Raw genomic sequence first — 22801 nt, forward strand, 5'->3', positions numbered from 1 at the left:
AGGTGGATTCTTAAACCACTGCACCACCTAGGAAGTCCCAACACTTGGCTTTGTTTTAAATGAGAAAACAAACCTTTGTGTTTAAGCCACTGTTGTTATTTTCTTATTAAACATGATGCTGATTGTTTGACTCTATTAGGAATAAACAATGAATGAGAGAAAATGCCTTTCTACATCTATTGAGAACTACATCAAATAGTCCATTTGAGCTATTAATGTGGTTGCCTGAATTTCCGAAGTCTTTACACAGTGTATTCTTTCAATATGCCACTAGCTTTATTTTATTTATTTAGGCCCCACCTCGGGCTTGTGGGATCTTAGTTCCCCGACCAGTGATTGAACCAGTGTCCCCTGTAGTGGAAGCGCAGAGTCTTACCTAGTGGACTGCTGGTACAGTCCCGCCACTAGCTTTAAAATTAATTATTTTGTCCATGCATCCAAAAACAAGAATAGACTAAAAGTTATCTGCTTCAGATATTGGTGATGGGGTTATGAATTTTAGAATTACACAGCCTTGTTTACAAAATTTAACTGAATGTTTTATAGGAAGTGTGATTAGTTTCTAAGTACAGTATATTGTTATGGATTTTTTTTTTTAATTGAATTCATTTCTCCCAAATCCCATGACATTTGGTTTTATTTTTTATTCATTTAATTTTTGGCTGCATCGGGTCTTAGTAGCGGGATGCAGGATCTTTCGTGGTGAGCAGTCTCTTTATTGCAGTACGTGGGCTCCAGAGCATGGTGGCTCAGTAGTTGCCCCACAGTATGTGGAATCTTAATTCCCTGACCAGGGATCGAACCCATGTCCCTTGCATTGGAAGGCAGATTCTTAACCACTGGACCACCAGGGAAGTCCCTGTTATGGACTCCTGCCTTTGACAAGGTTTAGGCATGTGGTTTCCAATGTTCTGTTATCTTTCTATACTTAACATTTACTGCATCTCAATATTAATTTGAACCTTGCCAAAATTTAAAATATTTGCTTGCATTTATTTCATGAAGTAAACTTCAAATAGGTATGGAGACTTTCCTGGCGGTCCAGTGGTTAAGACTCCATGCTTCCACTGCAGGGGGCACGGGTTTGATCCCTGGTCAGGGAACTATGATCCCACAAGCCACGTTCCACAACCCCCAAAAAAAAAGTTATAGGTAAGTAAGGTCTGTTCATTTATTCATGTATTACAAGCCAGGTGGACAAGCAAATAGTAAATGAAATATGAGTCTCAGCTTAATCCTATGCAGTATCAGAGTCACATTTATTAACTCACTTCTCAAAACAATCCTATTATGCACTTTACAGGAAAGGAAGCAGAAGAGGACAAATTACTTGTCCCAGGTCACATGGCTAGGGGCAGTATGTGAAGCTAAAGAATGGAATTACAACTAAGGGTTGATTTAATTTCTTCAAACTGTTGGGGCTTCAGAAGACCTCAAACTTTAAAAGCCTATGTATCTGGAACGTATAACACCGCAGCATGTTTTTCCACTCTTAAAATCATAGCATTACCTCTAGGTGGGATAAAGTAACTATTCAAGAATAAAAGCAGCATGTGTACATGTTTTTAGATGCAAGCTTTCTCAGAATGAACATAGTATAATTGGGAATCCATTGGGCAAAGGGAGCAAAAGGCCTGGAGGTTTTCATTTCAGCTGACATTAAATGTGTGAAGAGATCTCTGGACCTTGGGCTCATCTTCTCCAAGGATACTTCCTGCTTATCTATTTGACCCCACCTCTTTCCAGATGAAAGAGGCCAGGCTGTTGCCTCTTAAGAAAAAATACAAAACACACCTATGACTAGCACTCTATTGTTTTCTTAGTTTAAAAACAAACAAAAAAACTAGTTAGTGGAATTTTATATTTTGGGGCTGGGTAAGCATCTTCTATATTAGATATATTTAAACAATTTGTGATTTACAAACACTGCAGTAAACACGATTTGTATGAGATTACCTTTGCTTTCAACCTTTCATGATTGATCTCCCAATTTACACTATCTCATTTTTAATGGGTAATATTCATGTTTTTGGTCATTAAATAATTTATCCTTTTTTCAACGTTTACTATCTCCACAGCCCATCTACTCTCAAAGAGTGGCTCACAGAAAGAACAGCATTTTAGCCCAATCTTAAATTCACTGAAGAGATAAAAGGAGTTAACTGCAGGTATAGTCCAAGAGATATGAGAAAACATGGCATTATCAAAACATGAAGGGACTTTCTTGTGGCTCTGGCAAACTGTGCTCTATTCTTGACAAGATGATTCCAGAAGGGTAGGGAGCATACAACATTACAGAAGGGCACTGAATGCCAGAGTAAGCAACTTGAATTTGGCTGCATAGTCTTTTAGGGCATTAAGAAGCCATTCACAATTTTTCAGCAAGGGTCAAGTGCCCAGATATGTTACAGAATTCTAGTGGTGGCAAGTATAATGGCTCAGAGGAGAACTGAGAGGCAGGCTACTGCACCATCCAAAAAAAAACAAAAGAGCCAAACCATGGCAGTGACAACGTGAATGCAGGGGGGAGGGTAAGATGTGGTACTATTTAGAAATAGACTACATGAGACAACAGTACTGAGGGGATGGAGATGAAGCAGGAATCAAACATCTATGAAGGCTCGGATAGGTGCTTTCAAATAAAAGAACACAGAAAGAGGCACTACCCTGGTGGTGCAGTGGTTAAGAATCTGCCTGCCAATGCAGGGGACACAGGTTCAACCCCTGGGCCGGGAAGATTCCACATGCCACAGAGCAACTAAGCCAATGCACCGCAACTACTGAGCCCACACGCCACAACTACTGAAGTCTGTGTGCCTAGAGCCTGTGCTCCACCACAAAGAGAAGCCACTGCAATGAGAAGCCCATGCATGCAATGAAGAGTAGCCCCTGCTCGCCACAACTATAGAAAGCCCGCGTGCAGCAACGAAGACCCAACACAACCAAAAATAAATTAATTTAAAAAATAAATGAAGGAAAGAAAAAGAACACAGAAAGAGAGGGAGGCGGCTGGGTTCTATTGCAAGCACTTGAAGTTGGAGGCAACTGTGGAACCTCCAGATAAAGATATCCATTAGACAGCTTGAAATACAGACCTGACATCAGCAAGGAGGTAGAAGCTGGAGATAAAGGTCTACCACCCATCTAGTGGTTAACTGCCCAGAATGCTTAGAAAAGACCTAAGGAGTAAACCCTATGGAAACAAATTTAAGAGACAGAGGAAAAGGAACAGTCAGAGGTAGGTGAAGAAATAGGGAGGAGCAGGACCCCGGAAGGAGGAGTTCAGGATAGGGGAAAATACTGGATCATCAGTGCCAAATCTCCACCAGACGCATTATGGATTCGTCTCTCCCCAACAGAACAGAAGACCCACAAAGGCAGGGACCTTCTATCACTGCTGCATCTGCAGAGCCTTCAACAGTGCCTGGCTCACAGTAGCTAGTCAAGAGCTACTTGTTGACGGAATAAAGGATAAGGGTTGGGTCCTCTTAAGTGGCCACTCAACTTCACAATTAGAAGGCACTGAAAACATAAACCAGGGCCACTTTCAGAATACCCAACCCCCCTACCCCCTTACCCTGCCCAACTCTACCTAAGCAGAGCACCACTGGGAGTCTGTCTCCCAGAAGACAGAAGAATGTTCACACACAGTAAGTCTACCTTTTAACTACAGGATAAAGTCTTTTCATGTGCAGGTCTCATTTACCCATTTTGATGGAAGTTCTTCATAGGTAGGCACTGTCTTTATGAGGGGCACCTCTAGGAGACTTTATGAAATAGCTAGAGCCTATAAAGGCTACATAGAATATTTGAACACAAAATTTTAGACTGAAATGAACCTTACAAGTTACACCAAATGAAGAAACCACCCCATCATACAACTGTTTTATGAGTTTTCACATTTGCTTTAAAAGTAGCAAAGCTTGATTTTTTTTACAGATCCCATCCCCACCAGAGGCTGGCAGATTTCCCACTATATGTAGAAGGTGAAAGATCAGACTGTGAAGTACCAGGTTTTGTGATAAAGAGCTCCAAACAGAGCCTTGCAGTTTCTGAGGCAGAATCCTGCCCAGAGAGGTGAGCTGCTCGGATCTCGCATCCTTTGTCAGGCCACCTCAGCCAGGCTCTCCTCACCCACACATCAGGCCAAGCAGGACCTGTAAAACACGCACAAGTGCCTAGCACGTAGTAGGTGCTAAGTATTAAATGATCATAAGCCCGCATTTTTCCTTCACACCATGACTGTAACAAGAACCCACCGCTCTTCCAGCTTCATTCAGATCCTCAGTGCTTCTCTTCACTGAAGCAGTTCTCAGGTTTCCACATCCCTTGGGAAGTCTTCCCTTACTTCAACAGAGGAGCGATCCCTTTAAGCCTGTATCTCTAAATGCAACAGGCTTTGCATCTGCCACTTACTCAAAACTCCACAAAGTATATTTGCTACACGGGTATTTATTCAATGACTTTCTATATTTAGTCACCACTTTTCATTGCTAAACTCTTTTCACATCTCATTTGCATCACAGTTCTTCATCTTGGATTGTGAAGTCAACAGCCCAGGGCGAACCTGTTAATTATGATTTACAATGACTGGCATGGTGTCACAATCAAAGAGCTCTGGGCAAATGCTTGTGGAGAAAAAGGATGAGGATGGAGATGAGGGTCCTGAGGAGGGGTCCAGACAGGCTGTCCAACCCATGGAACCTGAGGCCTGAGTAAGGCCTGGGATCTGCTTTCCCCTCTGCCCTGAAGGGTCCACCTATGGGCGATTCTAAGGCACAGCGGTGAAGGACATGATGGGCCCACCAAGCGCGGTCCTCTGGTCTAGCGGCAGCCCCTCGCCTAGGACACAGTGCAACAAGCATTCCATTTAGAAGGTCTTCCTGAACACATGCAAGCAGCATTCACTAATGGAAATGGAGACAAGGTCTTTCTTGGAAGAGAGTGTCCCAGAAGACACCCTGCCCCAAGACCAACCAGGTCCCTTTTAAGGTCCCTGAGAACAGCAGCCTGGGAGCAACCAAGACTTTCAAAGGCTGACAAGGCACAGATTGGATGAATGAAAAGATAATAGCACATGGAAAACATCAACAACAACTTTGGCTTATAAAACCTCCAACCTGAGGCAGGGACATCAGTGTCCACCAACATGCAAAACCAGATATGATCGTAGCAGGTGGTTATCAGAAATGCTTTAGCATTTCTCACACTGCCCACATCCCTCCCCCTCAACCCCCTGGCAACACACACACACACACACACACACACACACACACACACACACACACACACACACACACAACATCTGCAGAATAAGTCAGAGGATGGCATCCAGAGCCTGATGTCAGGATAGAACTCTTGGCACTCTGCACTAAATCACCGTGATTAGTCCTATGTAGACAGCAAAACTAACACTGGCCTAAGCTTGAATGGCAGGGTCTGTCCTGTGAGGAGTTAGGCTGCACCCAAGACTGCCAGGTCTGGAAAGTCTTTCACTTCTCCTACTTCGCTGAAAGGCTGTCCACCCTGGTTGAATGTCAGCTTATACCGTAACCGGATGGGCTCCTGGGCAAAGATAAAAGACGTTAAATTAGTGCGGAGCGACACAGAGACAGGCCCAGAATAAAAGCCTTTACCCACCCAGTAGTCACCAAGTAACAGTCTATGTATGTTAACTCCACCCAAGTGAGGTCTTCAAGCAACTGTATGACAGGCACACCCTGGCCTCGACCCTCTGGAGCTACAAACACCAGGGAAGCCAGGCAGACCCTTCTGGGAGCTCTCCCACATGTCTGCAGTCCTGAGGTGGAGACCAGCCATGCAGACAGACTGGCCTCACCCTGTCAGAGGGTTCTGTGGTATTAGGAAGAGTGTGTACCACCCCCTGGTCCCCAGCTGTGACAATCCGGTCAAGGATCTTTCGATAAGTCCCAAAACAAAACACTCTAGCAAGGGACATTCTAACACCATCCCAACCAAAGCCAGACCTCAATATACCTCTCTCCACCTGCCAAGCTGCCTCCCTAGAGCTCAGGGGCCCCCATTTCTCCACTACCACAGACACCAGAACATACTTTGTGTGGATTGTCAAGCAGCAGCATCTGAGAGATCACAGCTGGAGGCATCAAAGGACTGAAAGCAGGAAGCTTGGAGCTGGACGCTGGCTGTAGTTTCACTCTCATTGACTACCGGGGGAAAAATCCAACATATAAGTCATTCTAACAAACTACAGCTTTAATGAGGGAGATCAGGTGAACAGGAGACCTTGGCCTCCACCCCACCAATTGATGAAAGGATCCAAAAACCCTTCCACCCATACACAGAAGGTATCTTTAGTTGTGTGGTCAAAGGTTGGCTTCTGAGAGGCAGCATGAAGAGTGAGAGCACATCTTGGGCTGAATTCTAACTCTGCCTCTTACTAGCTCTGTGATTTGGGGCAAAATATTTAACTTTTCTGAACTCTGGATTGATAACTTATAAGACAGAGGTAATAATAGTACATGCCCTACAAAATTACCATATTAGAAAATGCATGGTTTATTTTTGTCTGCTGTGAATCCTTCCTTTCAGAACAGGCCCCCTGCCCATTTCCTGTGATTCTGGTACAGCTGTTAATCTGTGGGGAGGTACTTCCTTTGAGAAAGAAACATAATATCCAACTTGGCCAGAGTACCTCACATCCCTTAACACAAATTACTGGTCCAAGGTGTGTAAGTAACACCAACAAGGCCAATTTATGAGCACTTTCTTGGGTAATCAATATGCATGCCTCATGCCAGGGGAGTTTCCTTCTGAGATAAAAAGAGATAAGGACCATACAACTCTGGAGCTGCTGGTACCATCTTCCTGCTTTGTGGAGGGAGTCTGTGAGAGAACAGGCTCCAGAGAGGAAAAACAAAGTCAAGAGATGGAAAGTGACAGACTCTTAAGGAACTGTTTGAACCTACCTGAATCCAGCCATATCTGAAGTCAGACGTTCAGGAATCCCCAGTGAAATGAGCCAACAAAATTCCCATTTTATCTTTACACTACTTTGAGTGAAGATTCTGACCCTTCCACCTAATAGATAATGTCCCAGCAAAGGACCTGGTACTCAAAAATGACAGCCTTTATTGAGAAGTTCAAAGGAGCGGGCCAGCTGCTGACTCACCTTTGGCACAGCCACCTGAAACATGATGTCCCAGACGGGCTGGGTGGCCGTGCTCATCATGGTCAACAGGAGCACCTGCACCTCCGGGTGGCCGGGGGCCCCAGTCCGGGAAAAGTGGAGCAGAATTCTGAATCCGTTCCGGTCATACACGACAACAGGAGGCAGGCTGCCTGGTAGAGAAGGACCCGACCGAAAGGATCAGCACTACTACAAACTCCCTTGAGAGAGGAGCCATGCTGCAAAGAGAGGTACACCTCTCATCAAGTCCTGTTGCTTTTCCAGTTAGAAAAGCTCTTGGACTTAACCCCCTGCACCACCATAATCCAAGTCCTCGTTACATCTAGCTGGACTCCAATGACATTTCAAACTGATCTCTCCCCGCCATCGAAAATAAACCAAAAAACCCCACGTTTTTTTGAGCAAGAAATGATTACAATTAAGATAATGTATGAACACTATAGAAAATACAGGATATTATCACAAAGGATGAAATAAAAAACACCCTTAATACTCCCCAGAAATAAGCACTGCCAACATCTGGGCCTATATCCTTCTAGTCTGTTTTGTATGACTACATACATACACATCTCACATTTAATTTTACAAAATTGTAAAGACAGGGGGAGTCAAGGAAGGGAGGGAATATGGGGATATGTGTATAAAAACAGTTGATTGAACTTGGTGTACCCCCCCAAAAATAATAAATAAATAAATAAAAATTTAAAAAAAAAATTGTAAAGACAGTAGATCTCTTCAAATTAATTAGGTCTTGGAAATAACTAACGTGATTGTTCTAGTTTAGCTAAGAAACGATAAGTTAATTTTGGGAAAAGATACATGAGACTAATCATTAAAAAAGGAGGGAGAGTAGGGCTATTTGCATTAACAAATACTCAGGTATGTACAAAACTGCAATTCAAAACAGCATGCAGAACAGACCCAAATATGAAAATGTAACATGTCAAGAGCATATATTTGAAAATCATTGGCTGATTCAATAAACGGCAGACAACTGGCTAACCATCTGGAAAAAATTTTAATGAAGATTCTTATCTCATTCTAAACATCACTTACCAACTGCATATTATAAAAATATAGTTCAGGGACTTCCTAGGTGGCACAATGGTTAAGAATCTGCCTGCCAATACAGAGGACCCGGGTTCGAGCCCTGCTCTGGGAAGATCCAACATGCTACTGAGCAACTAAGTCCGTGCGCCACAACTATTGAGCCTGCACTCTAGGGCCTGTAAGCCACAACTGTTGAGCCCGTGAGCCACAACTACTGAGCCCATCTGCCACAACTACTGAAGCCCATGCGCCTACAGCCCGTGCTCCACAACAAGAGGAGCCCTCACACCACAATGAAGAGTAGCCTCCGCTCGCCGCAACTAGAGAAAGCCCGTGTGCAGCAACGAAGACTCAATGCAGCCAATAAACAAGTTAATTTAAAAAAATATAGTTTAACAATGAAACTGTCAAAGATTTAAAAGACTAGAAATACTCATGAGGTATGGTAGTGAGGTTATGGGGAAAAAGGCAACCTTTCTAGAAGGGAACTTTCTAACGAAGATCAAAATTTTAAATGTCTACGCCCAGCATTCCCACTTTTAAGTATACATCCTAATGAAATAACCAGGAACGTCTCAAAACTGGGTCTCCATTTTTTGCAGTGGGTTTTTCACTGTAACACTGTTTATAACAGTAAACAACTGGAAACAAATTATCCTTCAGAAAGAAACTGAATAAATGAATTACAGTACATCTATCAGTGGCAATAAATATGAATTCATTTTTTAAAAAATCAAGGTTTTGAAGAATAAGGGCATGAAACAATGCTATAGCTTATATTAAACAAAGCAGGACATAAAACAGTGTACATATACTATGCTGCCAATTTATGAAATGTATGTACACGGATAGACAAGAAAATACATTAAGACATTAACAGAACCTCCATCTCTGGGTGGTGAATGGTACAGATGATTATAATTTTCTGCTCTATTCTATCTTCTCTAAAATTATACTGAATATTATTTTTGTTTTTAATTTTGTTTTTTAAAAATTTTTTATAAAAAGTTACAAAACCACAAAGAATTCCCATATACCCTTCGACCAGCTTTTTCAAATGTTAGCATTGTATTTAGTCACAGTAAAATTATCAAAACCAGGAAATTGACACTGAACATTTACTATGTTTAAATAAAAATTAATAAAGTAAGTATGCCAAGGGCCCCCACTGCTGACTTTATTTTCTCTGCCTGGTTCCAGGGCCCTCCGTAATCTGAACTTACCACACAGAGCCACAGGAGGGCCCTGTGCCCAAGGAAGGGGCCCAGGCCCTAGACCTAAAGGCCCCATTGCCTCCTGCTCACATACCAGGGTGCTGACCACAGGCAGTCACCCCGCCCAGCTGGGTGCAGTTTCCTCTCCTCTGTAAGGGAGGTTAACATCTACTCCTCCTGCTTCAATGAGGGTCATCAAAAAGGAAGAGCAGCACCAGCCAAATTCTTCCTTTCCTTCTAACTCCACCTCTTCTGAGTTATTTCAGGTCACACTGAACATTCCCTTCTTGAATTCCAAATGAAGATCATATCCCTAAATGGACTCAAGGCCCCTAATTAAATTCCACCTGCCAATATCCTTCAGTGTCAACCCTAAGACAGAGAAAACTAAAACAAGTATTAGCTTAGAGACCACGAGCCACCCGCCTACTCTCTGTCCCCAGGCAATTTCTTCCCCCACCCATCTTCCCCAATTTAAGAGCCACCTCTACCAATCCAGAGTGGATAAAGCTGGGAATCTAACAGAGAGGGGAAAAAAGAGTGAAAATGTACTCACTGGGCTTAACAGACTCCAAAGGGACAAACACTTGAGCCAGAGGTGTATTCTGGGAAGACGGGGAAGAAGCCAATGGGCCAGCCTCCCAGGACCAACCTGGAGAGGACTTAGTACCTGGTGGCACTTCCTTGGGGATACTTTTCTGTGGAATATAATTCCTGCAAAGAAATAATAAATATCAAGACTGGCAAAAATTGTAGAGAACTCCAGGAATCTGATTAGGCTTTCTGAAGGACAAGGGAAAGAAATAAATATATATGCAGGTGTATATGTATGTATGTATGCATATATTTTATGGGTAAATGACTTTAGACAAGTAATCTAACCTATGCCTCAGTTTTCTCATCTGTAAATGGAAACAATTTAGTATCTACCTCACAGTTGTTACAAGAATTAAATGAGCAAGTGCATGAAGAGCACTGAGTGGAATGTGTGCATACAATAAGGACCCAATTATAATTAATGTTGTAGCTGTCAGGCAGTCTCTGACAATAAGTAGCTCAGTCAGATGAATTTTCCCATACATGACCACCAGAGTGATGTAAGCTAGGAAGATGACAGCACAAATTACACTGAATGCTTCGTTCATTCTTCATGATGCTGTCCATTTGGAATACAAATCAAACACATTTTTGGGAAACCAAAGTCCACACAGAAGTAACCACCAAAATTAGAATAATTACTGATCCCATGTCAAGTGGTTATAAAGAGTAAACTAGGAAGAAACCCCCTTGGGTACAAACAAGAATGACTTTCCAGCGCATCTCCATTTCCATCCAGCCCTGTGGTCTCCACCAGGGGCACAGGCTCTCAGGCTGTTTGGGGGAGGGCAAAGAGCTCCAGCCTTGCCAGAGGCAAAGAGACAGGATCTATGAACATGTGTTTATAGTCACACCTAAGAGCACCTCTACTTTTATAAATCTGTACTATAGAAACTCTTCAAGTGCCTCCAACCTGGAAGCTATGTAAATATCCACAAGAGGGAAATGATTAGATACATATAGTATATGTATATGAATTATTACTCAACTATTAGAATGAGGCAAGTTTACATAAACTGATGAAAATGTATCAAAGATAAGTGATATAAAAAACCACAGTGGAGGACTTCCTAGGTGGCGCAGTGGTTAAGAATCTGCTGGCCAATGCAGGGGACACGGGTTCGATCCCTGCTCCAGAAAGATCCCACATGCTGTGGGGCAACGAAGCCCGTGTGCCACAACTATTGAGCCTGAGCTTTACAGCCCGTGAGCCACAACCATAGAGCCCATGTGCCGCAACTACTGAAGCCCACATGCCTAGAGCCCGTGCTCCGCAACAAGAGAAGCCACGGCAATGAGGAGCTCATGCACCACAACAAAGAGTAGCCCCCGCTCGCTGCAACTAGAGAAAGCCCGCGTGCAGCAATGAAGACCCAATGCGGCCAATAAATAAATAAACTTAAAAAAAAAAACCGCACAGTGGGGTACAGTTTGTAAATTATAATCTCATTTGTGAGCCACAGTAACACATTACTAAATGTATAGAAAAAAAGCAAAGAAGGACCATTCAACATTGTCTTTAGGGAGTGATATTTGGGACTTTCTATACTGTCAATTTCTCTAGTGATCAAACTTTGCTTCAAATTACACCGAAATCAGGAAAACAAAAAACCAACCTATAAAGACCAAAAATATCATCATCATCATCTACTGCTGTTACTCCTTAAATCCCCTCTTGGAGGTCCTGGCCAAAACATGTATTTTCCTGACTCAGGATGTGGAGTAAAAGGAGCAGCACACAATGAACTTCCGGCAGAAAGGAAACAGCCTTTCAGGGAGAGCAGCAGCCCTGGGCCCCCCTGCCTGGCTTCGTGCAGCAAGCGTGAACTGCCCACAGGAGCCACTCCTCCACGCTCCTTGCCCATCAGACTCACAGAGGTCCCAGAGACGGCTGCGGGGAGAGGAGGTCCAGCAGGCTCCTTTCTGCAGAAGGGCTCTGAGCACCACCACCTGGCAGTGTGCTGGTGACGGGCTTCCTCTCTTCCTGACAGCAACTCTGACCCGCAACCTGTCAAACCAGGAATGGCTGAAGTCAGGCCAGAGTAGGAATGACCACGAGCCATGGTAACACCATGGCACAGCTCTCCTGACCCCAAAGCCCAGGCTTACTACATTTCCTGGGCAGGTGGAGAAAGGGCAAGAGGATGCAACTCCTTAGCGGACCTTTATTAAGCAGGAGCCTGGGTGCAACAGAAGAGAGTAGGAATAGAAGGAGAGCAAAAACATGTCTCCCTCCAGGAGTGCAAGCCAGACAGCAGAGGTGAGGAAGAGGCTTTGAACCTCCTAGTCCACAAGTGCCACCTGGCTATGCTGTGGCCTTCCACCCTCCCCCAGGCAGGGCTGCCCTCACGAAGGTAGGTTTGAGGGACTTCCCCTCTCCTCTGGGGCCCCTAGGAAGAGCTTCCTTACCTTGTTGGTAACTGGGGCATCACTGATTCCTGTAAGGAAGGAACAGAGTGAGATGCACATCAGTAGCTCTACCTGATACAAACTGGAGACTGATACCATGCCCATCCTTTCTAGAACATTTAGAAAGCCTAGACAAAACAAATTACCCAAAGTCATTCAACTCATTCATGGCAAATCTGAGACTGAGTACAAGGAGGACCTCTCTGAACTTCCCAGTATACCCAATTCCTTCTAAAAACAGGCATATTCTCCCCAACAGGAATGGGCGTACGCTCCCTGGGAATCAGGACCATTCTGTGCCTGCTCCCCTTAAACACCACCCTCACCTAAGGCTGCCAGGTCCTGATGCAGTAAAGATGGCGCCGCAGTCCCAGCCTGCTCAGACCCACTGTCCACCTCCAAGTCAATCAGAGGGCAGCTCTTCATGCAGCCTGTTGGATTCTGAAAGACTAGAAAACAGACAGGAAAATAAGTCAGTCAGAATAAGGGCAGTCTCTCCACTTACAGGCTATCAGTTTCCCTCAGGCCTCCTCCCAATCAAAAGACATCATATCACCCCACCCTTCAGCATAGCCCAGAAGAACCTTCCACCTCAGCTGAGTGGCTCGACTTACAGCCTTGAGTGGAATCTGAACTATGAGGTAGCCAGAGGAGCTGCCTTCCCACCCCAGCAGTCAGAGTCCTCTAACGGTCCATTCAACTTGGACAGTGGCAGAGCTGACTGCTCCAGCTCAAAGGCCTTTAAGGGTCTAACCAGGGCTAATCAGAATCATCTCGAGTGCTTGATAAAAATGCGGGTCCCAGCTCCAAGTAGCCTTGATTCAGAAGGTCCAAGAATCTGCATTTTAACCGGTATTCCAGATGATTCTGATTTAGCTAGCCTGGCACTAGGAACCCCTGAAGAAGGTCGTCCTTTTTTGGTGTGTAGCGCCCGTAAGTAAGCACTCACGAGAGGTGCAATCCACACCTGGGCACTGTATAGCACTTGCTTCTGTTTACAACCAAAGCCAGTTCCAGGCTGGCAGTCAGCCCATGATGGCACGTGGGGCAAAGACTGGCTAGATAAAACCAATTCTCAGGGAAAAGGGAAAAGAGGGCACACTCTCTCATTTCTATACCACAACCCAGAATGTTCAGGGATCCATTTCTTTCCCGGAATTTGCAGGCTGCCCCACGGCAGATGGCAGGAGAGGCTCTCTGCACATACCTCTGGAGACAGGTATGTCTCCCACAGAGCTGACCACTGTGTTCCCAAAGGTGACACGGCCCTCCATCACCTGTTTGTACAGCAGAACTCCCTGGGTGAGAAGGTCATTTGCCTGGAGGATCTCCGCTGAAGGATGAGAGAAAAATCAGAATCCCCTGGTTTAGCTACCAACAATCTCAATCTTTTTTAAGCCACTCCATAAGGCAGCTGTCGCATGGCTCCACCAGGTTCAGTATATCCAAGCCGCCTGCCCCCAGATCACGAGATCAAGTCCCTGGCAGACCCAGTCACTCAATTCCTGAACCTTAACACTTTCTTCTCAGGATGTAGGAGGAACCAAATTTTTTCACTTTCTTTGTCTTTACTGTCCAATATGATGGCCAACACTTAAAATATGGTTCTTTCAATTGAGGAACTAAAACCTTAACTTTAATTTTAATTTAAAATCAAAACTTAAAGTTATTTGGTCAATGTGGATGCAAATATTAAAAGAAACTTTTAATACTTTATTCAGTTACTGGAAAGTGTGCAGGAAACAAGCTGGTACACGAATCTACTTTTTCACGTATAAATTTTATAAAATCCAAATATAGATTAAGGATTTCTGATGAAAATCTGACATCCAAACTGACACATCCTGTAAGTATAAAACACGCAGTGGATTTCAAAACTGTCAAGAGTATCTCATGATCTGGTTTACTTGCAAGAAAACTCTCTCCTCGGGGAGAGAGAGAAAACAGCACCAGGGCCGGGGACTATGTGTAACACTGCGGGCCACAGGGCTAGGAGAGGACTGCGAGAGCCACCACCGATTCACTTCCTATCAATTTTTAAACAGGATGGAAGTTGTGAGCTAACACTAGGTTGAATTCACCAGGCAAAGTGTTTTATTTGCCATGTGCAAGGTGATTAAAATTTAAATTTCATGACCTTTGACTTCACTGCAACCAGAGAAAGTAACAGGTTTAGACAATAATTACATCACAAAACCCAGAAAACCAGATACCACGGGCCTCTTAACATCACCTGTGAAGTATTCCTGCTCTCCCCACACAGCCCCCCATTTGAACCTGAATCTGAACAAGCCTCCTGGTTCAAATTATAAGAAATCAGGAATTTCAGAAATATCAGGAATAGAGAAACATTAAATACCATGGGAGATACCATCAGAAAATTGAGATCAAGAGAAACTCTGCAAGTCAAAAGACATGTTTTTCATGCATGAAATAAAAAAGGTTGGGTGGCCATCCATTAAAAAAGACTTAAATATCAACCAATTACAAAGCATGGCTTTTCTTTCTCGTACTGGTGCATAACAAACTTAAAAAAAAGAGGGTCGGGGACTTCCCTGGTGGCGCAGTGGTTAAGACTCCAAGCTCCCAATGCAGGGGCACCAGGTTCGATCTCTGGTTAGGGAGCAAGATCTCACATGCATGCCACAACTAAGGAGCCTGCCTGCCACAACTAAGACCCAGTGTAACTAACTAAATAATTTAAAGGGGGGAAAAAAAAAAGAGGGTCAGCAAGGGATAATTAGAGAGGAAAATGCCCAGGAAAATCTGAACACTGACCATTTACTTTGAAATATTTGGAATTTGCTTAAAAATAGAATTGGGAGAACTTCCCCATCGGTCCAGTGGTTAAGACTCCGAGCTTCCACTGCAGGGGCAGGGGGTTTAATCACTAGCTGGAGAACTAAGATCCTATATGCCTCACGGCCAAAAAAAATTTTTAAATTAAAAAAAAAAATGCACAGGGATGTCCCTAGTGGCACAGTGGTTAAAAATCCGCCTGCCAATGCAGGGGGACACGGGTTTGAGCCCTGGTCCAGGAAGATTCCACATGCCGTGGAGCAACTAAGCCCGTGCACCACAACTACTGAGCCCGTGCTCTAGAGCCTGCGAGCCACAACTACTGAGCCCACATGCTGCAACTACTGAAACCTGTGCCCCACAACAAGAGAAGCCACCGCAGTGAGAAGTCCAGGCACCACAATGAACAGTAGCCCCCATTTACCACAACTAGAGAAAGCTCGTGTGCAGCAACGAACACCCAATGCAGCCAAAAATAAAATAAAAATAAATAAATCTTAAAAAAAAAAAGATAAAAAAATAATAAAAATACACAGTCAACAAATGGATATCTAATAAGGTGTCAGCCCCTGTTAAAAAAAAAAAATAGAATTGGGGGTGTAGGGGGGAGGAGGGAGGGAGAAAGCAGTACAGATAAAACAAGATCAAAAGACTGGCCACGAGTTGCTAGTTGTTAACAAAAGGTGAAGAGTACATGGGGATAAAATAAACCCCTCTACGTGTTTTGAGATTTTCCATAAAATACGTTTAAGTGTTTCAATACCTGTGTACAAGATTATAGTTCTACCCTGTGCCTTCCACTCCGCATGCCCACTTAGGCCACCCACCCAGCCCCTGAAGGCACTTTGGGCGTGCAACCTTCCAGAGCTGCCCCTCGCAGCTGCTTCTCAGACCTCTGAGAACGTCCAGCCTTTTTCCACGGCTTCAATGGCAGCCACATCCCCTTCACACCCAATCTACGTGGTAAATTTCCTCACTTTTCTATGCTTTCAGACTTGCTGCTCAGTTCTTGCTCAAGCGTGGATTCCTCTGGAAATTAGAGGAATCAACTCAGGCCACACCCTCCCCAAGACCAACCACACAATACCTAGAGGCCGCTGTCTTGTTTGTGCGTCAGCAGGAAACCGCCCCCTCTGTCTGCGCCTAGAGGTTAAGACTTACCCAGAGGTTAAGACTTACCGAGCGCGTCGTCGTCATCGGTGGTATCGCTCGCCAGCCGGAACAGGGTGGGCCGCAGCTTTTCACATCTCTCATACACGACCTACAAAACAGCTTGTTATATAAACTCTCAATAAGTGTGTTACAAAAAAAGAAAGATCTCAAGATGTGCAAATGTGGAGAAATGGGAACGCTCATACACTGCTGTCAGAAATACAAAGTGTTACAAACACGCTAGAAAATAGTTTGGCAGTTTGTTAAAGAGTTAACTACACACGTAGCCTATGACCTGGCAATCCCACACCGTTCACCCAAGAGAAAGGAAGGAAAATGTATGTACACAGCTGTTCACAGCAGCTTAATTCATAATCACCCAAAGCTGCAAACAACCCAAATATCCATCAACAGATGAATGGATGTACGTACAGCAGCACGTGCGCACACGGAGTACCACTCAGCAGTAAAAAGGAATAAACTATTGGGACTTCCCTGGCAGTCCAGTGGTTAAGACTCCACGCTCCCAATGCAGGGCGCATGGGTTTGATCCCTGGTCAGGGAACTGACACTGCACATGCCAAGGGGCGTGGCCAAAAAAATCAATAAATAAAAGGAATAAACTATTGATACACAAAGCATGAATGGTCTCAAATAATTACGCAAAGAGGGAGAAGCCAGACTAAAAAAAAAACAAAAAAACAAAGAAGGGTTAATACTGTATCATTCCATTTATATGAGAGTCTAGGAAATACACACTAATCAGAACAGAAAACAAGTCAGTGGTTGCCTGGGGATGGGGGGAGAGGGAGGAACAGAAGGGAGGGGAATGAGGAAGTTGTGTGTGGTGGGGGTGAGGGACATGTTTATTATATTGATTGTGTGACTTCCTGAAATACATGCATATTCCTAGGATGCCAGTGACACCCGTCCCACCTGCATTTATTTCTAGAAAGAGCACCTGCAAGGCCGCCTGGTCTGGCGGGGCCTGCCCGGGCTGTCGGTACATGCTCAGCATTTCCTGCAGCACCTTCACATGGCTCCGTACCTCCTCCACAGCACTGACCCTCTTGGACACCTTCTCCGATTTTTCCTGTTCCTTTTGGGAGAAAGAGGACAAAGTGATGGAGCAGAAGCTCTGGATAACGTCTGAACAAGCACCGGGAAAGGGGCGCTGCACTGTGGAGAGCTCGGGGAAGCCACTGAAACACAGAGTGGACGGAGTGTTCACTCAGTGGGTGAAGACACTCAAGGCCCGGAATTCCTGGGACAGACAATGTGGTCTCGGGAGCTGGGATTTACTCCTTTGTACCACCAGCCTTAATCCCTCCGGAAAAGAAATTCCCAAACCTGGATTCTATCCACACCAACACTGGTCACTGGGACAGAAACTAGTGTCTGTGAAATGCTTTAAGTTCCAGGACAGAAGTACTTGGGAAGCACAAGCAGTTTCTGCTTCCAGTCACCGCCTGCTACCCTTCAGGGAGCCCAGAGCTGTTCCCCGGTTCAGGGCTAGGCGACCATCCCTGCTCCCAGCCAACTGTGCACCCACAGCCTGAAGCACACACACATATACACTGTCCAGCCCCTGTCAAATGCTGGTTCTGCAGAACCCACTGGAAAATGCCCACCTCCTTGACCAAACTCTTGATCAGCCGGTTTGCAGCCTGAAGATCCTCAGGATGGTTGCTCTTCAGAAGCCTTGTCAGAAGCTGAAGAGGGAACAAGACTCAGTAAAACCAATTCCCTCTGTGTCGAGTGGCCCAGACTGACGGCACCAGCAATAGCAGAATTAGCCCTAACAACAGCTCGCACATTTTATACACATTACCTTACCCAATTCCCCCAACGACACAATCATGTAAAGATTATGACCATCCCCACAGACCACTGGTTTCTCCATGGGGTAAGGACGTGGATGTCTCTAGGGGACATCTGACAGAGTCTGCAGACATTTTTGTTGTCAAAACTGGGGATACTACTGGCATCTAACAGGTAGAGGCCAGGGATACTGCACACATCCCATCCTACAGTGCATAACAGCCTCCAACAAGAAAGCTAACTGGCCCAAAATGTCAATAGTGCCGAGGCTGTCTTGGACTGCATGCTCTGATGTGACAGACCTTGGCAATCTCGTCCACTTTATTCCCGATGCCTAGCAGAATGCTGGCACACAGGAGTCACTCACTCTTTGTTGGATGGATAGCAGGAAAGATGGAGATACCGAGTGCCAGAGAGTCTAAGCAGCTGACACAAGACTGTCTTTCTCAGAAGTCCATGCCGCACCTCCTCCCCTGCTCCTCCCACCCTCTGCAATGGTGACGCACCCGTGGGAGAGGAGCCAGAGGGAAAGCCGCCCAGAACCTAGCACAGCCCTGCTCGTTCTGCCCACAGCGAGCACCTAGATCCAAGGGGAGTACAGCTGACAGGTGCACTTGGAAGGCAGAGGGTACCAGAAGAGACCCATCCTCGGACTGGAGTCTTCCTGGTTCTACACTCACCAGACCTTGTGAGCTACCAAGAACAGTAATGACCAAAAGCAGTGCCACCTTTCACCGCACCCTGGAGTTATCCCTGGGTCTCGGCCTAGGTTTGGACCACCCTGCTTTTCCCTTCCCTCTCCTTACATCATGATGTCTGAGAAGCAACAATTCTGGGAGGCTGCAATGGAAGGAAAATGGCTGAGATCAAGCTTACTGACACCAAAAATGATCTGAGCCAACATGCAGCCAATTCTTTCCTCCCCACTCTCCCCCACCACCGACACCACACACACTGCGGATATCACCGGCCCCCCACACTACCCACTAGGGTTATCCTTCCATACCTTCTTTCCCTCAGGAACAATGAACAGACAAAGTGGAAGATACGAAGAACAGGGCACTTATTATTTGGCCTATCCATGAAGAAAACATCCAGACTGATGCTACCTTTCTCTGCTCCAGAGACAACTCACAACCCACCTCCCCACACTCTCCCCCACTTAGGTTCAGGATCAGGGGACAATGCAAGAGAGTCCCTAAAAACAAGGGGCCTGGACAGACTCCAGGTAGGCCACCAAGGTCAGGGAGAAACTCCTTACCTTTGACTTTTCTTCGTCAGCATCAAAGATGGAGCTCTTGGGCCAGGGAGAAGGTGGGGGCAAGATTTTATCCACTGGTAATTTAGGGTCTTGCTTTATGATTCCTAAAACATTCAATTCATGAACATACTGATATAGGTACCCGTTGACTACAGGAGGGTCCAGTATAAAGTCCAGAAATCCCTGGTTCCTGATGTCCCACCAGGAAAACACTATCTATGACCTTAAAGGTACAAGCCCAGCATAGGAACAAGGCTCTGTATCCTCCCTTGGGAGAATCCCTGGAGCCAGCACAAAGTCAGGAATGTCAGAGCCAACTAAATCAGAGCACAACCAGACCACAAGGCTAGTGGTCAATGGGCCTTACGCTCTACAAATACGGATCATTTTATGCAGGTACACAACCTCCCAGGGCCCAGAAATTAGTGCACAATCCCTGATACTCCTAAGAACGCTGAGTGTATGTGACAGGGAAAAAAATGGTCCATCCTGAATCCAGGCTCCTCCTTCTACAGAGCCCAAGAAAAGAGGAATATGGACCCCTAGCTTCCACACAGGACACACTCTGGGGCTCGCGACACAAGAGCAACAGGCTCCCTGTCCAAGGGCCTCGCAGAACGAGAACAGGAAAGGCCTGATGGCAGACCGAAATCCTTCTCTTCCCAGAGAAAAGCCGCACACTGCTGAGGGAAGGACACCACACCTGCTACCCTTAGAACAGTGGTGAAAACTTACTGCAGCTGGAAAGAAAGAAAAGAAAAGCCTGTGCCCCTGGGGGAGGGGCAGCAACATGTCCCAGCCCAGACCCGAGCTGGGGCTGGGACAGGACCACAAACAGGTCCCACCAAGACCGGAGACACGTGCCTGCCTAAGGCTGAGGCTTAATCAGAACAGAGCCACCACCACCACCAGGCTGAGGGTGTTGAGGAACAAATAATAAGGGTCTACTGCCAGGAAAGGCAATGGAATAAGACCCCCCTTTGAGGTGCAGAGCAAGAGGAAGATGCAAAACTGAGAGTAGAGCAGATACTGAGAGAAACTCTAACAAATCAGCCCCTGCCATAAACACACGCTAACACCAGAGGAATGTGAAACCTGGTATAGCGAGGGTAACTATGGAAACAACCATCTCGAACCCAGCTCAACTCCTGCCAACCAGAAGGAAATAGGAAATGTCTGCCCACCTCTGGGGATCAAAATCACTGTGTCAGCCTCTACTGCTGTGTCTACTAGACACAAGGTCTCCAGCTTTCACCCCAAAATGACAAAGCATACAAAAAAAGCAAGAAGGAACAACTACTGTGAAAAGGGAATGCAACACAAGTAACGGCAGTCAGACCTTGCTTCTTCAGCATCTGATAAGCATCTCGGATCTTGATGTCTTCTGGAAACCATACTGTCCAACTGAAGAGTATTTCAATGACTCTTCCTTTAACTTTTTCTGTGGTCCAGGAGCCTAGGTACTGAAGAGAATTACAGAGCTGGAAGGGACTTAGTGAGACAGGAGGGGAGGTGGCAGGGCACTACCTTTAGAGAATGACACAGCTGTTGAGGATATGACATAAACTGGTTAGAACTGATTAGGCCCAAGATGGCGTAAGATTCGACTTCCAGTAGACCTTGAGCCTCATGACTGGCTCACTGTCATCCATTAGCTAAACGACACACCCACAGGTGCCATGACAGAGAACGACCATAAAAGGCCAAAAAGAGAGTGGCGGCCCAATTCCTGAAAATCTCTGCCCCTTTCCCCAAACAGCTGGAATAATCCTCCCACTCGTTAGCCTATGAAATTACCCAGCCCATAAAAAGTCATCACCCCGTATTTCAGGGCTACTCTCACCTTTTGGAACACACTGCATCTCTAAATAAACCTGCTTTCCCACTTAGTTCTCAGGGCAGAGCCCCCTTGCCTGCCTGCTTGCATCCCTTGCAAGCGTCCTGTCTTAATAAATCTACTTCTTGCCTATCACTTTGCTGAATTCCTTCTGTGCTGAGACACAAAGAACCTGAGCTTCAGCAAGTCCTGACACCAGGTGAGTGACTTTAACTAAAAGACCCTGCGTTTGAGCCCCTGTCTGAGCTCTGGCTGGTCTGAATCCCATCCGAGTTGTGCAGTTTCACGAGCAGACTGCCCAGCCCACAGCATCACTAAAGAGAGGAGTGAGCTGCCCAAGGCTGCTGGAGAGCTGAGGCATGGCCAGAGGACAAATGACCCGGCAGCCAGTCCCAGGGCTCTTTCTGGGCTTCAAGGAGTCAACCTCCAGAGCCACTAAAATTAAATTCCACCATATATTGGCCTAGGTTAGAGCCACTGGGGACACTCATTTTTTGACTGAGGCAAGTGTAGAATAAAAATATACTTGGAATAAAAATAAGGTAAAGTGAAAGGAATTGTTGAAACTCAAATGTTTTAAATCATTATTTCTTAAAAGATCCTCTTAAGATTAAATAAAAGGATTATGGAAATAAAATATATGTATATTTGACCCTTGTCCTCAGTTCCTCCCAGTACAGAATTTCAAAGACCCTTGGCATTTCCTGAGGGATAGGAACATCTTTTCTTATTTACAATGAGCCCCCATGGTCCATACCTGACTTTATGCTAAACACTCCTGGTGGGCACTCAGTTTCAATGGAGGGGCTCCCCAAGAGGAGAGGGAGGCTGCAGATTGAATTCAATCACATGGCCAGTGATTAAATCAATCATGCCCTCAAAACTCCAGATAAAAACTCCGAAACAACTGGGTCCAGGGAGCTTTGTGATTGAACACATGGCTGTGCTGGGAGGGTGGTGTGCTCAGGTTCCACAGGAGAGCGCGTGGAAGCTCTGCACCCCCTTCACCCCCAAGACCTTGGCCCATGTATCTCTTTCATTTATATCCTTTATAATAAAAGTATATTAGTAAGTATAGTGCTTTCCTGCACTCTGTGACTCTAATGAATTATGGAACCAGGCAGAGGGGGTCAGAGGAACCTCCAAACTTGCAGTTGGTCAGGCAGAAGTGTAAGTAGCCTGGGGACCCCCAAGACTCATGACTGGTGTCTGAAGTAGGCATCGTGTAGGCAGGACTGGAGCTCTAACCTGTAGCGTCTGTCCTAACTTTGAGTACTTATTGTCAGAAATGAATTAAATCACAGGACACACAGTTGGTATCAGAATTGCTGGGAAGCAGCAAAGGAAGGCTCCGTCAACGTCAGCTACCCGAGAACGGTGTCGCTAAGACACGTACCAGGAGGACAAGGAAAGGAGGAGAGTTAAAGCTACGCCGCCACCTCTTGCTCTCTCTACCAGGAAACCTGTGCCCACCAGCTAGGCCCTCTGTGCTC

The 22801-nt window shown here is 45.5% G+C and overlaps 1 protein-coding gene across 2 annotated transcripts in view; it reads right to left on the reverse strand.

The window, feature by feature from the left end:
- Positions 1-1168: 1168 nt before the first annotated feature.
- GGA2 (golgi associated, gamma adaptin ear containing, ARF binding protein 2) overlaps positions 1169-22801 on the reverse strand; it is a 30900-nt gene continuing 9267 nt past the window's right edge. For both annotated transcript variants that reach the window (XM_057695226.1, XM_057695227.1), the window contains exons 5-17: positions 20811-20934; positions 19472-19575; positions 18021-18101; positions 17351-17488; positions 16417-16498; positions 13646-13771; positions 12765-12887; positions 12439-12467; positions 11904-12037; positions 9989-10146; positions 7151-7320; positions 6075-6185; positions 1169-5565 (exon numbers count right to left, since the gene is read on the reverse strand). In XM_057695226.1, the coding sequence (XP_057551209.1) occupies positions 5455-5565; positions 6075-6185; positions 7151-7320; positions 9989-10146; positions 11904-12037; positions 12439-12467; positions 12765-12887; positions 13646-13771; positions 16417-16498; positions 17351-17488; positions 18021-18101; positions 19472-19575; positions 20811-20934 (1491 nt within the window). In that variant the 3' untranslated portion in view covers positions 1169-5454. The remainder of the gene's footprint in view (positions 5566-6074; positions 6186-7150; positions 7321-9988; positions 10147-11903; positions 12038-12438; positions 12468-12764; positions 12888-13645; positions 13772-16416; positions 16499-17350; positions 17489-18020; positions 18102-19471; positions 19576-20810; positions 20935-22801) is intronic.

This window comes from Hippopotamus amphibius, chromosome 9 (genome assembly GCF_030028045.1).
Source record: "Hippopotamus amphibius kiboko isolate mHipAmp2 chromosome 9, mHipAmp2.hap2, whole genome shotgun sequence".
Classification (NCBI taxonomy): Eukaryota; Metazoa; Chordata; class Mammalia; order Artiodactyla; family Hippopotamidae; genus Hippopotamus; species Hippopotamus amphibius.